At 44.6% G+C, this 18,089-nt stretch overlaps 1 protein-coding gene across 1 annotated transcript in view; it reads right to left on the bottom strand.

Annotated features, from left to right (window-relative positions):
• LOC118159647 (transcription factor RFX3-like) overlaps positions 1-18,089 on the bottom strand; it is a gene marked incomplete at its 5' end in the record, with an annotated part of 71,389 nt that overhangs the window by 48,656 nt on the left and 4,644 nt on the right. Inside the window, 3 exons of the mRNA XM_035314216.1 lie at positions 6,650-6,804; positions 7,522-7,637; positions 8,436-8,548. Of these exons, the coding sequence (XP_035170107.1) occupies positions 6,650-6,804; positions 7,522-7,637; positions 8,436-8,548 (384 nt within the window). The remainder of the gene's footprint in view (positions 1-6,649; positions 6,805-7,521; positions 7,638-8,435; positions 8,549-18,089) is intronic.

Below are 18,089 nucleotides of genomic sequence, written 5' to 3'. Positions count from 1 at the left end.
ATCATTAAGTTTGGAAAAGACCTCCAAGATCATCTGGTCTAACCATCCCCCTACCTCCAATGTCACCCACTAAACCATCTCCCTAAGCACCAAGTCCAACCTTTCCTTAAACATTCCCAGGGACGGTGACTCCACCACCTTCCTGGGCAACCCATTCCAATACCTGACTACTCTTCCTGAGAAGAAATTTCTCCTCATTTCCAATATGAACCTCCCCTGGTGCAACCTGAGGCCATTCCCTCTAGTCCTGTCAATAGTTATCTGCAAGAAGAGGCCTTTCAGGTAGTTGTAGAGAGCGATAATGTCTCCCCTGAGCCTTCTCTTCTCCAGTATAAACAACCCTAGCTCCCTCAGCCGCTCCTCATAAGACTTGTTCTCTAGACCTTTCACCAGCTTCACAGCCCTTCACTGGACACGCTCCAGGGCCTCCATGTCTTTCTTGTAGTGAGGGGCCCAAAACAGAACACAGTACTTGAGGTGCAGCCTCACAAGAGCAGAGTACAGGGGGACAATCACCTCCTTGGTCCTGCTGGCCACACTATTCCTGATACAAGCCAGGATGGCATTTGCCTTGGCCATCTGGGTGCACTGCTGGTTCATGTTCAGGTGAGCATCGACCAACACCCCAGATCCTTATCCTCTGCACAGCTTTCCAGCCACTCTGCCCCAAGCCTGTAGCGCTGCATGGGGTTGTTCTGACCAAAGTGCAGGACCCGGCACTTAGCCATTAAATATCCCAAGTTGGAAGGGACCCACAAGGATCATCGAGTCTAACTCCTGGCTCCACACAGGTATACACTAAAAATTTAGACCATATGACTGAGAGCATAGTCCAACAGGCAACTGAGAGCAACTCCAACAGGCTTGGTGCCGTGACTACATCCCTGGGGAGCCTGTTCCAGTGAGCGACCACCCTCTCGGTGAAGAACCTTTTCCTGATATCCAACCTGAACCTCCCCTGTTGCAGCTTGACTACATTCCCTCGAGTCCTATAGCTGGTGACCAGAAATAATAGATCGGTGCCTGGCCCTCCTCTCCCCTTTCTGAGGAAGCTGTAGACCGCGATGAGGTCTACAATCACTTCCCTCAACAGACTAGCAAGGCCGTGCTTGATGCACCCTAGGATATGGTTGGCCCTCTGGGCTGCTAGAACACACTTCTGGCTCATATTCAACTTGCTATCAACCAAAACCCTCAGGTCCCTCTCTGTGGGGCTGCTGTACAGCATCTCTTCGCCCAGTCTGTACATATAGCCAGGGTTGCCCCTTCCCAGGTGCAGGACCTGGCACCTTGTTCGACGTCAGCCAGCTCTCTGAGAACCCTGAGATGAATCCCATCCAGACTCATGGACTTGTATGGATCCAGGTGGAGCAGTAAATCCTGCACGCATTCAGGGTTGGCTGGGACTTTATCATTCCCACTGTCACGGTCCTCCAGCTCTGTGAGGAGACCTTCCCCATCAAGTAGCGGACCTATGTTTTCTTTGGTCCTCCTTTTTCTGTTCACATATCTAAAAAAATCCCTTTCCATTGTCTCCCACAGACATGGCCAGCTTCAACTCTAATAGGGCTTTGGCCACACGAATTTTCTCCCTACAAACACGAACAGCATCCCTGTATTCCTTCCTCATCGCCTGACCCTCCTTCCAGTAGCTATGAACTTTCTTTTTATGCCTAAGCTCCAGAAGAAGAACCCTGGTCAGCCAAACAGCCTTCTGCCCTGCCTGCTTGACTTCTGATATTTTGGAATTGCCTGATCCTGTGCTTTTAGGAGGCAGTGCTTAAAGACTGACCAGCACTGGTGGACGCCAACACCTTCAAAAACAGTTTTCCAGGGGACCTTACGAACCAGTTCCCTGAGCAGCCTAAAGTCACTTAGCCATGTTGAACCTCATCCCATTGGCCTCTGCCCATCAACTCATCCTGTCCAGGGCCTTCCTACCATCCAGCAGATCAACCCCCCCCCCCCAACTTGGTGTCGTCCGCAAACTTATTGAGGGTGCACACATGGAAAATAAGGAGGGGATTGGTGGCAGTCAGCTTGGCTTCACGAAGGGCAGATTGTGCCTGACAAATCTGGTGGCCTTCTACGACAGGGTTACAGCATACGTGGATAGGGGAAGAGCAACTGACAGCATCTACCTGGACTTGTGCAAAGTATTTCGAAAGGTCTTGGAGAACAGGAGAGGTGCCTGAGAACTGTAAGAAAGCCAGCATTACTCCAGTCTTCAAGAAGGGCAAGAAGGTAGACCCAGGAAACTGCACGCCAGTCAGCCTCACCTCCATCCTTGGAAAGGTGATGGAGCAGCTCATCCTGGAGGCCATCTCTAAGCACGTGGAGGAAAAGGAGGTGATCAGGAATAATCAGCATGAATTCATCAAGGGGAAGTCATGTTTAAGCAACCTGATAGCCTTCTACAATGAGATGACTGGCTGGATGGATGAGGGGAGATCAGTGGATGTTAACTACCTTGACTTCAGCAAGGCTTTTGACGCTGTCTCCCATAACATCTTCATAGACAAGCTCCGGAAGTGTGGGATCCATGAGTGGACAGTGGGGTGGACTGAGAACCGGATGGATGGCAGAGCTCAGAGGGTTGTGCCCAACGGTGCTGAGTCCAGTTGGAGGCCTGTGGCTAGCGGTGTCCCCCAGGGGTCGGTATTGGATCCAGTGCTATTCAACTTATTCATCAGTGACCTGGATGAAGGGACAGCATGCACCCTCAGCAAGTTTGAGAACAATACAAAGCTTGGCAGAGTGGCTGACACACCAGAGGCCTGTGCGGCCATTCAGAGGGACCTGGACAGGCTGGAGACTTGGACGGAGAAGAACCTCCTGAGGTTCAAGAAGGGCAAGTGCAGGGTCCTGCACCTGGGGAGGAACAACCCCAGGCACTTGTACAGGTTGGGGGCTGACCTGCTGGAGAGCAGCTCTGTGGAGAGGGACCTGGGGGTCGTGGTGGACAACAAGTTAACCATGAGCCAGCAATGTGCCCTTGTGGCCAAGAAGGCCAATGGGATCCTAGCCTGCATCAGGAGGAGTGTGGACACCAGGTCAAGGGAAGTAATCCTCCCCCTCTACTCAGTTCTGGTGAGGCCACACCTGGAATATTGTGTGCAGTTCTGGGCTCCCCAGTACAAGAGGGACATAGAACTTCTACAGAGGGTGCAGCATAGAGCCACAAAAATGATTAAGGGATTGGAGCATCTGTCCTATGAGGAAAGACTAAGTGAGCTGGGCCTGTTTAGCCTAGAGAAGAGGAGATTGAGAGGGGATCTTATCAACCTCTACAAATACTTGAGGTGACAATGTAAAGAGGATGGGGCCAAACACTTCTCAGTGGTGGCCAGGGATTGGACATGGGGTAATGGGTATAAATTGAACCACAGGAGGTTTCATTGCCATATGAGGAAGAACTTTATGGTTCGTGTGACAGAGCACTGGAACAGGCTGCCCAGAGAGTTTGTGGAGTCTCCTTCTTTGGAGATATTCAAAACCCCCCTGGATGCAATCCTGTGTAACATGCTCTAGGTGACCCTGTTTGAGCAGGGGGGTTGGACTAGATGATCTCTGGAGGTCCCTTCCAAATTCAACCATTCTGTGATTCTGTGACACTATTCCACATGATATCCTTCTCTCTAAAATGGAGAGACATGGATTTGATGGATGGACCATTTGGAGGGTAAGGAATTGGCTGGATGGTCAACGACTCAATGTCCAGGTGGAGATCAGTTGGAGGGAAGGGATGCCATCCAGAGGGACCTGGACAGGCTTGAGAGGTGGGTCTGTGCGAACCTCATGAAGTTTAGTGGCAGCAGTTAGTGGCACAAAGCATATGTTATGATATTTCGTTTCTAATCACTAAATTCAGTGACCTGCAAGGGTGAGGTCTTCTACATTTTAATTTCTACTGCAAACATAAATAATCAAGAAGGTTTTAGTGTTGATACACAAGCGAGAGTCTGCAATTATTACTTTTTTTCTGAAAACTTACATATAAGCAATAAACGTAGATGTTTTATTTACTGTGCATCTTTTCTGTAGTTATTTCAGTCTTCATCATGTGGTAACACTAGCCTTTATTTCCTTGCTTGATAATACCTTCTACAAAGTAATGCTTGCAAATATTTTCCTGAGTTACTTCTTACAACATTGCTAGCAGAGGCAGCCGACAGATGCAGCACTTTGCTCAGAAGGTTACACAGAAGGGGGCCAGAAACCTTGCAGAGAATTGCATCCATGTCCTAAGCAATGCTGTTAATGCATTGCGGGGCACCACCTCCAGCTGTTGGAGCAACTATCCCTACAATATCAGAGGCCTCAATCCAGACTGAACTCCCAAGGGAGGATGCAGCTCTCAGGGTACAAGGAGTGCCTGGGGTCTCTCACTGAGACTGGGGCAGAGGGAGACAGTCTCCTTGCCTGCAGAAGGTGTGCAGCAGTACAGGATCTGTGCTGCCGAGGAGGTGGGGGTGGAGGTCAGCAGATTGTGTAGCGTCAGAGATGATAAGAAAGAGATTGAACGGTTCATCTCCAAGACCCTGCAGCCTGAACCCCCAGCTGCATTGAAAGAGGATTGGGTGGTCTGTGCTTATTGAGTTAGAATAGTAGAATTGATTTAGAATCATAGAATCATTAAGGAGACTAACTACTAACTGTTAACTACTCTTTCTGAGAAGAAATTTCTCCTAATTTCCAGCCTAAAGGGTTGGAAATGGCAAAGGCTGGAAGCTTGTGACTTCTGACAACAGGAAGAAGGCTCCTGCTCCACCTGCATATCTCCAACTAAAGAACAGGTTTGGCACCCTCAGAGCAGATGAGGGTCTAGGAACTCTGTCCAGTGAAGCATCCAAGCTAAGCCTGAGCCATGCAGCAGTACCAGAAGGAAGTGGCAAGTGATAACAACAGGAAACTCTGTGCTGTAGGGGATGGGGGACCACATCTGCTGACCTGACCTTCTGTGTTGGGAGGTTTACTATTTGCTGGGGGATTGGATCTGGGATATTGTAGAGATGTTGCAGAGGTTTGTCTGGCCCTCGGACTATTACCCCTTATGAATCGTCACCGACAATACTGCCAGGGGAGACCTGGAGCATAGCCAGTGTGACTACATGCACCTGGAGGCAATGGAACAAAGTCATGGGGGCTCAGGCAATATCCTCCTTGATCCTTCCAGTGAGAAGGAAGGGTTTGAGGAGGAATGGGAGGATCCTGTGGGCCAACAGTTGGTTGCCCAGCTGGTGATGACAATAGGGATTTGTTTTTTTTTTTTATGACCGTGGGGATCTCTCTTTAAGAATCAAAGACTGCTGAAGAGATGGGATCCACCTGACCAAGTGGGGCAAAAGCATCTTTACCAGCAGGCTGGCCAACCTGGTGAGGAAAGCTTTAAACTAGAAATGACAAGGGAGGCCCACAATCAAATGAGGAAGTGGTGGAATGGGTTGACAAGGAACGGGTGCAGGGTGTTAAGGAAAAGAGAGAGCTTGTAATCAGAAAAACAGGGCTGAAGGGGAGACACTCTGCTGGATGCAATTCTTACAAACAAGGAAGAACTGTGGTTGGAGCAGCCTGGAAGGTTGTGGGCAGCCTGGGCTGCATTGACCATGAGATGGTGGAGTTGAGAATCCTGAGAGGAGGGAGCAATGCACATGGCAGGATCACAACTCTAAATTTCAGGAGAGCAGACTTTGGCCTATGCAGGGACCTGTTTGGAAGAATCCCACGGGGGAGAGTCCTGGAGAGCAGAGAAGGGTCCAGAGATATTCAAGGATCACCTCCTCCATGCTCAAGCATGGTCCATCCCAGTGAGCAGGAAATCGAGCAAAGGTGGTAGGAAGCCTGTATGGATGAACAAGGAGCTCCTGACTAAACTCAAACATAAAAAGGAAGCATATGGGAGCCGGAAAAAGGGACAAGGGACCCAGGAGGAATACAGAGACACTGTCTGAGAGTACAGAGATGGGGTTAGGAAAACCAAAGCCCACCTGGAGTTGAAACTGGCGAGGGATATGAAGGGCAACATTAAGAGCTTCTACAGGTACATCAGCAGCAAAATGAAGACCAGGGAAAATGTGGGCCTGCTGCTGAATGGGCCAGGGATCCTGAAGACCAAGGACATGGGAAAGGATGAGGTACTGAATGCCTTCTTCACCTCAGTCTTTACTGGTAAGGACTGCTTTCAGGAACCCCAGGCCCCTGAGACCAGAGGGAAAGTCTGGTCTGGGAAAGTTTTTTTATATGTAATGCTAAAGTCTACTGAAGCCAATGGAAAGACTGTCTGACATTAATGGACTCAGGCTCAGGACCATAGTGCATTTGCATCTGTCAGGTAGACTAGAGCCAGTGTGTAAAGGAACCAATTTTTATCTTAAAATTAATAAAAACTTAGACTTTGCAGTGACAAAAGCATCTTCCATAGGGAAGTTCCCTAAATGCAGTGAAATATCCAGTCTCCTATTCTTTAAATACAGTGCTTACATCAACTCCAGTACACCTTCCTACTCAACAGAATTAAGGAAAGATAACACATGCTACTTTTATGTCCTTCAAAATCATTCCCAAAAGTTTCACGTGATGCACAAAAGCACCACCACATAAAACAAAACAAACCAAAATTTTTATGAGGTGTTATCTGTGTTTAACTTACTAGGAATAGGTCTAAGGACATCAGGAATGAGAATCTCCACCAACGCCTGGTACATCACATGGTCACAATTACAAATCCATTTCAGAATAGACTCATTTTTGCACAGAGTAATCAGTTTTCCTTTTGGAAGTCGACTTTCTATTTCAGTCAGATTGCTGGCGTGAATAAAAGTAACAAATGAATAAATGAAAATGCATTTACATACAGATAAGAAAAGTACAATGGACTTACTTATTTAATAAAAACTTTATAAAAGTCTCAGTTACATCCAATTGAACCTCTTTACCTTGTTCATATGAAACTGGGGAAAAATGGCCTCCAAAGTTCAGCTCCAGCCCATAAATTATGCAGAGGTAGCATAAAAATGGTCCTTGGAATTTAAAAGAACGGGACAGTATATTGTATAAGGATACTTTGACTGTAGTCATCCAAAGAAAGGAAAAAAGGAAGATGTATACAGTCATTTCAAGGCTTTGATTTGACACCTGCTGTTATATTATGATGATAGAATAAAGAGAGACATTTACTGGCCTTGGTTAGTAAATCATGAGATCTGGAAACATGAATCAAACAACTAGTTTTGGAAGAGTCAGGAAGCTAACTGAGGCTTGTCTTGCTGACATCATTTAGAATAGAATAGAATAGAACAGAACAGAACAGAACAGAACAGAACAGAACAGAACAGAATAGAATAGAATAGTTTCTTATGACCAGGGGTAAAGCCGACACTTGCTGAAATGTTTCCTCTAACATCATCCATGTTTCCATCATCATGTTCTCCTAAAGTACCCTCTATTAAACAGAGCTGTTTATTATAAATAATAGTAAACAATATAATAATAAATTATTATTTAAGTGAGACATATACTGACCTTGCTTCAATAATACCAGTGCCATCAGCTGGAGCAGAAGGAGAATAGCGCCAGAAAGTTTGCCACAATTTTTCTATCAGGCTAAACTGAAGATTCACAACAACATCCACTATTGCCTAAAACAATATAAAACGAGTGCAGGTAGTCTTCTACCATTTTTCTCCTCCACCTCCTTCCAGTGGTATAGCTCTCCCCTCCCCTTAGTCATTTTTCAGAAAAAGTAATAAAAATTTAGATTTATAAATAAACAATGTATTTTAATAGCTTTTTAGTGATGAATTTCACTAGTGTGAACAGACTCAGATAAGTCCAAGTGAAAATAGAAAGAATTCTCAAAAAAAGAGCTTAAGGAAACATATCAGGTGACTTCACCTAAACAGAACTTTTAACACTATTAAAAACACATAGGAAAATTGCTATTTCATTAATCGTTTTGCTTCATTTTTTTTTTCAGGCACCTTCAACAATAATTTTAACACATTATTTAATATGAAATGTTAACAACCTTAAACAACTTTTTTCTTTAAAACTTGAAGAAAACAGCGAGCTTGTTTTTAACATAAATGTTAGAAATAATAATTTAATCTGATTTCAACCCCTATAAACAAAAGCAAAGCTCTGCATATATCTAAAGTGTAATTTATCTAAAAATCTCCAAATATATACATTATCATATTCCAGTCTCAGTATTCTATTACATATTTTTTTATTTCCTGGTAAAGAGAGAAATTTCAGAGAAATCGTTTTTCCAATTTCATTTCTGATGAAATAAGCAAACTATTTGGTTAGCACATCAGATATCAATAGCCTGCCTGTAATATGTTTTGTGTCAGTCATCCAGTTGTACTGATTCTCACTAGAAGACATGAATTTTCAATGAAGAATGATTTACGTGAATGCCTTTTTTCCCTTACCTCACAGTGCTCTCGATAAAGACTTTGCAATGATTTTATGTCTTCAAGAGCAGTACCATCTGGTAGAGAAGATATGTCAACTTCTTCAAACTCTGGAAGTACTCGAGATGTATCTGTTTCCATGACAACATAACAGAAGAAAACCATTGTGAATGGTGCCAACTACAGCTCAATTAGAAAAGATTTAAGAATGATGTAAATATATAAAGTCTAGAAGGTCATAATGCCCAAAGAGGAATGTCTTTCATATTTAATATATTTTAATGTTGAAAAAAAATTTGTTAACAAACCAGCTAGCTATTTTTTTTAAGCAGAAGGAGATGTTATTCTTGGCAGGTAGCAGATTAAAATAATTTCACAAATATATTGTATCTGTATATATATATATATATAAAAAAGCAAAGATATTAAAGAATATGACAGGATAAAGCAAAATATAAGAGGTTAATATTATTAAATGTTTTTTTTGTTTGTTTGTTTTTATCAATTGAATAGTTTTTGTACTGTCTTGAATGTAAGGGTTTCCTAGACTCAGCAGCATATATTTATTTGAAATTTACAAGACTTTCAACTATAGCCAACATGTATGTTTACTATTGCTCACAAATGTTTCTAAGAGATACACTAGTATCAGGCCTAGCAGGGGAATATATTGTCAACCAGGGAGAACGTGGAAGGAAAAATTCAAAAATGTGAACTAGAGCCTAAGGTTCCCAATGATTTCAGTAACAGCAAGGCTAGGCCAAACAATGTAGATCTTCAAAATATCAATGTATTAACTCAAAACTAAGTGTACAGTTATTGCAATAAGATATTTAATAGGCTTTTTTACTTTAGCAAATTACTAAATTACCATTTGTTTCCACAAATGGGAAATCAATAAGATCAGTTACATCAACAAATGCAATATATATATAAAATAATCCCATTTTATGTGCAGGTGGCAGAACACTGGAACAGGTTACACAGAGAGGTTGCGGAGTCTCTCTCCTTGAGGATATTCAAAAGCCTCCTAGACATGGGAAGGTTGGACAACCCCCCCCCAGGGGCAGGGACTCCTCCCACGCTAGGCTAGGTTGCTCAAAGCCCCTGGCCTTGAACACTTCCAGGGATGTGGCATCTACAACTTCTCTGGGCAGCCTGTTCCAGTGCCTCACCACCCTCATAGTAAAGAATTTCATCCTTATACCTAATCAAAATCTACCCTCTTTTAGTTTAAAACCTGGTTTAACCTGGCAGGCAGCTAAGCACCAAACAGCCATACACTCACTCCCCCTTCCCTCCCCTCCCCCTCCCCACTGGGATAGGGGGGAGAATTGAAAATAAAAATCACAAAACTTGTGGATCGAGATAAAGACAGTTACATAGGACAGAAAAGGAAGATAAAATAATCCTGAGACTACTACTACTATATATAAATATATATACAACAAGTGATGCAAAATGCAATTGCTCACGACCTGCCGACCAATGCCCAGTAACTCCCCGAGCAGAGATCTCCCCCCCCCCACCCAACCTTCCCAATTTTAATCGTTCAGTATGACACCATATGGTATGGAATATCCCTTTTGGCCAGTTTGGGTCAGCTGTCCTGGCTCTGTCCCCTCCCAGCTTCTTGTGTACCCCCAGCCTTCGCTCTGGCATAATAAGCTGAAAAGCCCTTGCCTCTGTGTAAGCACTGCTCTTCAACAACTAAAACATCAGTGTGTTATCAACATTATTTTTCTCCTAAATCCAAAACATGGCACATACCAGTGGCTATGAAGAAAATGAATTCTATCCCAGCCGAAACCAGGACAAGATCCACCCCTTATTCCATACGCTTTACATCATGCTTGGGTCCCACTTTCCAATGCATCCCAATTAATCACCACTTTTCTGTCTTTTGATATATGCACACACAGATATAATTCCCTTAGTATATGGGCCGTCACTCTAAAATGTCTATTGAGTTCATTTAGTCTATGACTCTGGGTTCCATCTGTCATAACAATCCTTCAGGGCAGGAGACACGGGGTGTGGTGTTGAATTGTTGCATGCTGAGGCCAGCTCTGGCTCCATCACCACTGCGCTTGTCTGGTTCTATCACTGCTGCACTTTGCTCAGTTCCATCAAAACACATTCTTCATTAATCTGTGTGACTCTTACTGTAATACTGCCGATGGGACACATAGCAACCATAGTAGTGATTACATGCAGTATTATATAGCAATTAACATAATACAATTCAAATCATGGGCTATTCTCTCCCAACACCAAATCCCCTTGAGGTACATACTGGACCTCCCCATCCTTCTGCATTACCCACCAAGTGCACCCAGGTCGTTGAGCAAAAGCAATCCCACAGCTAGGTTTGTCTTTGTTCGAGGCAGGAGTAACCCAGACTGTCTTCCACAGCATGTTCTTTGTGTGCACTACAGGGATTTTATTCCCTTCTATGGTACATATGAGATTTGATTGGGCAGGTCCGGCTCAGTTGGTAGATCCTCTAGTGTTGACTAACCAGGTGCCCTTTGCTAAATGCGCATCCCAATGTTTGAATGTCTCAGCACCCATTGCTCTATGTGTAGTCTTTAACAGCCCATTGCATCTTTTGATTTTCCCGGAGGCTGGTGCATGACAGGGGATGTGACAAACCCATTCAGTGTCATGCTCTTTGGCCCAGGTATCTATAAGGTTGTTTCGGAAATAAGTCCCATTGTCTGATTCAATTATTTCTAGGATGCCAGTGTTGCCATATGACTTGCTTTTCAAGGCCCAGAATAGTGTTCTGGGTGGTGGCATGGGACACAGGATATGTTTCCAGCCATCTGGTGGTTGTTTCCACCACTGTAAGCACATGGTGCTTGCCTTGGCAGGTTTGTGGGAGTGTGATATAATCACTCTGCCAGGCCTCCTCATATTTATATTTCAGAAGGTCCACCCATCGATCACAAGCCCATCTATATGTTGCATCTCTGCCTTGATGGCCTGAGTTGTCATGGGCCCACCGAGCCATAAATAATTCACCCTTATGTTGCCAGTCCAGATCCACCTCAGCCATTTCAATCTTAGCAGCCTGATCTACCTGCTGGTTGTTCTGATGTTCTTCAGTGGCCCGACTCTCAGGTAAATGAGCATCTACATAGAATACTTTTACAACTAGGTTTTCTACCCAGGCGGCAATATCTTGCCACAGTGCAGCAGCCCAGATGGGTTTACCTCTGCGTTGCCAGTTGCTCTGCTTCCATTGCTGTAACCACCCCCACAGGGCATTTGCTACCATCCATGAATCAATATAGAGATAGAGCACTGGCCACTTTTCCCATTCAGCAACTTCTAAAGCCAGCAGGATGACCTTCACTTCTGCAAATTGGCTCGATTCACTTTCTCCTTCAGCAGTTTCCACAACTCATCGTGTAGGACTCCATACAGCAACCTTCCACTTCCAATGCTTTCCCACAATATGACAGGACCCATCAGTGAAGAGGGCATATCTCTTCTCATTTTCTAGTATCTTGTTATACAGCGGGGCCTCTTCAGCACGTCACATCCTCCTTTGGTGGTATTCCAAAATCTTTGCCTTCTGGCCAGTCCGTGATCACGTCCAAAATTCATGGGCAACTGGGGTTTCCTATTCGAGCTTCTTGTGTGATCAGTGCAACCTACTTCCTCCACATAGCATCAGTTGAACATCCAGCCCAGCACCGGCAGTCGAGGTGCCAAGAGGAGCTATGCTTCAGTACCAGCCACTTCTGAAGCAGCTCGAACCCCTTCATATGCTGCCAATATCTCTTTTTCAGTTGGAGTATAGCAGGTCTCAGATCCTCTGTATCCCTGACTCCAAAACCCTAGGGGTTGACCTTGACTCTCCCCTGATGTTTTCTGCCAGAGGCTCCAGGTGAGGCCATTCTCCCCAGCTGTGGTGTAGAGCACATTTTTTACCTCTTGTCCTGCATGGACTGCCTAAGGGCTACTGTATGAACTATCTCCCATTTAATTAGTTCAAAGGCATATCATTGCTTAGGGCCCCATTTGATATCATTCTTCTTCTAGGTCACTTGATAGAGTGGGCTTACTATCAGACTGTAATTTGGAATGTGCATTCTCCAAAAACCCACAATGCCTAAGAAAGCTTGTGTTTCTTTTTGCTAGTTAGTGGAGACATAGATGTTATTTCGTTGATCACATCCACTGGGATCTGACAATGACCATCTATCTTGCCATTTTATTCCTGAAAAATGGATCTCCTGTGCGGGTCCTTTGACCTTATTTTGTTTTATAGCAAAACTGGTTTTCAGAAGGATTTGGACTATTTTCTTCCCTTTCTCAAAACCTTCTTCTGCTGTGTTGCCCCACACGAGGACATCATCAATGTACTGCAGGTGTTCAGGAGCTTCCCCCTGTTCCAGTGCAGACTCGATCAGTCCATGGCAAACAGTAGGGCTGTGTTTCCACCCGTGGGGCAGCCGATTCCAAGTATATTGGACTCCCCTACAAGTAAAGGCAAACTGTGGCCTGCACTCTGCTGCTAGAGGGATGGAGAAAAATGCATTAGCGATATTAATTGTGGTGTACCACTTGGCTGCCTTTGATTCCAGTTTTATTGAAGTTCTAACATGTCTGGCACTGCAACACTCAGCGGTGGCGTGACTTCATTCAGGCCACAATAATCCACTGTTAGCCTCCACTCTCCAATAGACTTCTGCTCTGGCCATATGGGACTATGAAAGGGTGAGTGAGTTTTGGTGGTCACTCCTTGGCTCTCCAGTCAACGAATCAGCTTATGGATGGGAATCAGGGAGTCTTGGTTGGTGCGATGTTGCCGCTGGTACACCGTTGTGGTAATGGATTGGCACCTGTTTTTCTTTAACCCTGAGCAAGCCCACAATAGAAGGGTCCTCTGAGAGACTGGGCAAGTTAGACACCTTTTTAATTCCTTCCGTCTCCAAGGCAACTATACCAAAAGCCCACCTGTACCCTTTTGGGTCCTCAAAGTACCCTCTCCTTAGGTAGTCTATGCCAAGGATGCATGGAGCCTCCAGGCAAGTCACGATGGGGTAGTTTTGCCACTCATTCCCAGTTAGACTCACTTCGGCCTCCAATACAGTTAGCTGTTGGGATCCCCCTGTCACTCCAGAGATACAGATAAGTTCTGTCCCTTTATAGCTTGATGTCATTAGGGTATACTGTACACCTGTGTCCCCTAGAGCCTTATACTTCTGTGGGTCTGATGTGCCAGGCCATCAAATCCACAGAGTCCAATAAAGTCCTTTTCCTCTACTTGTCTGGAGGCAGGGCCCCTCCAGTCCTGGTCATAGCATTCATTATTCTGTCTGGGGGACTGCTCACTGGAGACTGGATCAGTAGTTTTCCCAGAAGAACCCCCTTTTGCAATTCTTTTTCCTTACAACTCACGTGCCAGTGCCTCTAGAGTCAAGGTAGATTTTCCATCCTGCTTCCTCATGTCCTCTCCATGGTCACATAGGTAAAACCACAGGGTGGCACGTGGTGTGTGCCCACTCTATCCCATTTCTTGAGCAGAGGGACTCTCATTTCTAATAGCTGAGATACTGTTTCATACATGTGGGGAGGAAGATATATTCTCTTTAAGTTGGTGGACCTCTTGGGAAAGTTTCTCCAAAGCATTCTTTGAGTTGATGGACTGCTTGAGAAAGTTTCTCCACAGCAGAGATGCAGTTCCATAGGGAAGAAGAGAGACTTTCTTCGTACTGCCAGTATTGTCCAGCCAATTCATTCACTGTGTGGTCCTTTCCATCTTTCCATGTCATTACTGCCAATGAGCTAGGATACAACGATGGTGCACTCCATACAAACTTCCTCCGCATGGGTTGCGTGCACTGGACTTCATCTGGATCTTTGGATAGCTGTTCGTTGTCCAGGTAATCATAAATCACCTCAAGCACAAGGAATTCCCGCAGGTACTAGATACTTCTCTCCATGGTGTTCCACTTGCCTGGGTGACATATTACATCTTCCTTGAAGGGACACCTGTTCTTTGCGTCTGACTGGAGTCACTTACAGAGGCTGAGGATTGTGCTCCCTTTCCAATCTCTTTATCAGTGCCTCCTTCCCTAGCGAGAGATCCCAGTTGCTCATCTTCTCTGTCCTCTAAATCCAGGCTACTGGCCCTGTTATCTCAGCATCAGAGCAGCCAGATGACAATGTGCTCGATGGATGAAATCTTTTTGCATATCTCACAGCTCACCCAGGAATAGGGATCAGGTGGTTAGTGCCACGTTTATGAGATCTGCCTCTTTCTCTTCCTGTTCCCGTGATGGCCCTGCTTCTGAATAGCCTGCCTCATCCTCTTCTTCCTCTTTCCCTTTCTTAGTAGGAGTTTCTTCCCTTGCTAAATGAGCCGACTTTTGCATCCTTTGTTTCGTCTTGTGTATAGGGGTGACTGATACCAGCACGGGTTTGTTCTCTGGTTCAACCACAGGACCTGTCACAGGGGTTGGAGTGGCCTGTTGCGAGGCTTGGAAAAGATCCAGAGGCATATTCTTTCTCTTTAAGGTGCTGAATAGCATTGAAGAGTGTTTGATAGGCACAGGCAAAGACCCCAGCACAGTGCGGCAAGCTGTAAATCTCCGGCATTGTCAGGATATGAGCATACATTTTTAAAACATTCTATGAGTTTTTCAGGATTCTGTACTTGTTCAGGGGTGAATTCCAAAACCATTGGAGGTGGCAATCGTGATAGATACCTGCCTATATCCTCCCACACACCTTGCCACCCATAACCATCCTGTGTGGGAAAGGAATTCGCAGGTGGCTTTGCACTGTTTCCCACGTCCTTGAATTAGAGATAATGAGGAAACAAGCTAGAGAGAAGTGCAGGGAGAAGCTAGACCTGATAAGTTAGTTGTTGTCGGCGCATGCTGTAGTTCGTTGCCTATATATACTCTGTTAGAACATGCAATAAAGGAGGACGATTATACTCGCATAGAGGTTGCATCGTTACTCCGGGACTGTCTCCCTTTCTGACATCTGGTAGCAGAGGATGGTTACTCGCCAGATAGTCCAGCTCGACTGAGTTCTCCGAGGCTGCGGTAAGCAGCTAGAGGAGGGGACTGGGAAAATTAATGGCTGAGAGGAGTGCTGCTTGGCAGACACGGGTCAGGGTCACTCCCTACCTCTCAGAGGAAGCGCAGCTGTGGAAGTGGAGGCTGCAGTAGTGATGTTGCTCGTTGGAATTCTCTCTAAGAGAGGTATCGAGACAACGGGAAAAGCAATTGAACTAAGTTAATTAAGTTAGGACAGAAATTAAACGGCTGGGAGGAGTGCTGCTTGTGTGCATAGTCAGGGCAGACACAGACCTTGCCTCCCAGGGAAAAGCGCAGCCATGGAAGTAGAGGCTGCGACGACATTGCTTGTTGGAGTTCTCTCTAAGAGAGGTATCAAGACAACAGAAAAGCAATTGACTAAGCTGATTAAGCTGGGACAACGATGGGGACATTTTAGAGAGACTGCTCTGCTGTTCCCTGTTACGGAATGGTGGGAGTTCGGGAATACCATGTGGGAAAGGACTATAACGGGGGATTCAAAAGATGAAAAGGAGGTGAAAACTGTCTGCGAGTTGTGGCGAACGGTATTAGAGACACTAAAGGCTATGGAGGCGGAGAAGGAGGTTGCCTGCGCCGCGGCCCAGATGTTAACACTAGGAGCGGCAGCCCTTGCAGAACTGTTACTGACTTTTAACGCACATTGCGGGCGAGAACTCTGGGGATGCCCCTCTAAATCATGCGGAAGTCCCGCCGGACCCACCATCAAGCACGGAAAAAGCGGAAGTTGGCGGGGCCAGGTCAAAGCAGCGATCTGAGCCGCTTGGGGAAGTAACACCCCAGGATGCCCGAGGGGGATGTCCTGCACCACCCACAGGAGAGGGAAGAGAGGCATGCCGACATCCGCCCTCGGCTCTGCCGCTGCTGCTGCCCCCCTGCCACCCCCCACCCCCGGGCTGGCCTCGAGCCTCCCTCTCTGCTTCGCTCTGCTGTGCCCGCCGAACCGAGCGGCTCTACCGCTGCTGCTGTCCCCCGCCACCCCGCCACCCCCTTAGCCCACCAGCCCCTCTGCTGGCGCTGCCGACGGCAGCTCGGCCAAGGCTTCAAACCTCCTAACCCAGATCTGTGATAACTCCTTATGGTTTTTACTAGAATAAAAATAGAAAAAAATAGAAAAAAAAATAATAAAGAAAAGAAAAAAAAGGAAAAAAAAGGAAAAAAGGGAAAAAAGAAAAAAAAAGAAAAAAAATTAAAACGAGGAAATAAAAAAGAAAAAAGAAAAGAAAGAAAAAAGGAAAGAAAAAGAAAAAAAGAAAACAGAAAAAAGAGGAAAAAAGAGAAAAAAAATAAAATAAAAAGAAAATAAGAAAAAAGAGAAATAAAAAAGAAAAAAGAGATAAAAGAGAAAAAGAAAAAAAAGGAAAAAAGAGAAAAAAAGAAAAAAAGAAAAAATACAAAAAGAAAAAAGGAAAAAAAGAAAGAAAAAAGGAAGAAAAAAAGAAAGAAAAGAATAGTAAAAAGGGAAAGAAACAAAAAAGAGGAAAAAAAGAAATAAAGAGAACGAAATAAAAAAGAGAAAAGAAAGAATAGAAAAAAGTGAAAAAATAAAAAAAGAAAAATAGAAAAAAGAAAAAATGGAAGAAAGGAAAAAAGAAAAAGGAAAAAAATGAAGAAAGAAAAAAAAAGGAAAAAAAAGGAAGAAAAGGAGGAAAAAAGGGAAAAAAAGAAAAAGGGAAAGAAAGAAAAAAATATAGAGAAAAAAAGAAAAAGAAAAAGAAAGGAAAAAAGGGAAAAAAGAAAAAAGAAAAAAGGAAAAAAGAATAGAAAAAAATGAAAAAAGAAAAAAGAAAAAAAGGAAAAAGGGAAAAAAGGAAAGAAAAAGGGGAAAGAAAAAAAAGAGAAAAAAGAAAAAAGAAAAAAAGTAAAGAAAAAAAGGATAGCAAAGGAAAGAACAGGAAAGAAAAAAATAAAAAGGAAAGAAAAAAAGAAGAAAAAGGAGAAAAAAGAGGGAAAAAAAGGAAAAAAAAAGAAAGAAAGAAAAAAAATAAAGAATAAAATAAAATAAAAAGGGGGAGACACCCAGGAAACACCACAGAACAGGTTGGGAAAGGCACTTTACATAATGAATCACCTAGCATTACCCTTTCCTCACTAAGAGATACCACCCATAGTAAAACATTACAAAAGTTCCGCAGTGTCATGGGTGCCACAATCAGAGCAGGCCTTAGTTATGGTAAAAAAAATTAAATACAGGTCTTTGGGAGGGACCCCAGCTTCTAATAACTTGGGGTCGAGGGTATGCTTGTGTCTCCACAGGTCACGGACCAAGATGGGTACCAGCAGGGGGTAAGGCCATGGTTGGCCTCCTCCTCACAATCGCCGCTGTCATCGGTTATTGCCAGCCCTGGGTCTCCATCCAACCACACTGCAACATCGGGGTCACCCTCGCCAACATGACAGGACAAGAAGCGATGTGCCTGTCCCTGGCTAGTGCTAACGACCCCTTTACGACACGTCTGGTGGGGATCCTGGCAGATAACAAAGATTGGACTGCCTACTTGCGGCGAGCACCCCTAGAGCCACAAGAATTAGATATCCTGGGAAGTGTAACAGCCACAGCATGTGTAAGGTTCAATTACATGGGCAAAAA

The sequence above is a fragment of the Oxyura jamaicensis genome, unplaced genomic scaffold (assembly GCF_011077185.1).
Source record: "Oxyura jamaicensis isolate SHBP4307 breed ruddy duck unplaced genomic scaffold, BPBGC_Ojam_1.0 oxyUn_random_OJ71445, whole genome shotgun sequence".
Lineage (NCBI taxonomy): Eukaryota > Metazoa > Chordata > Aves > Anseriformes > Anatidae > Oxyura > Oxyura jamaicensis.
Note: the sequence above shows the minus strand (reverse complement) of the source record. Positions and strands in the feature narration are given on the sequence as shown.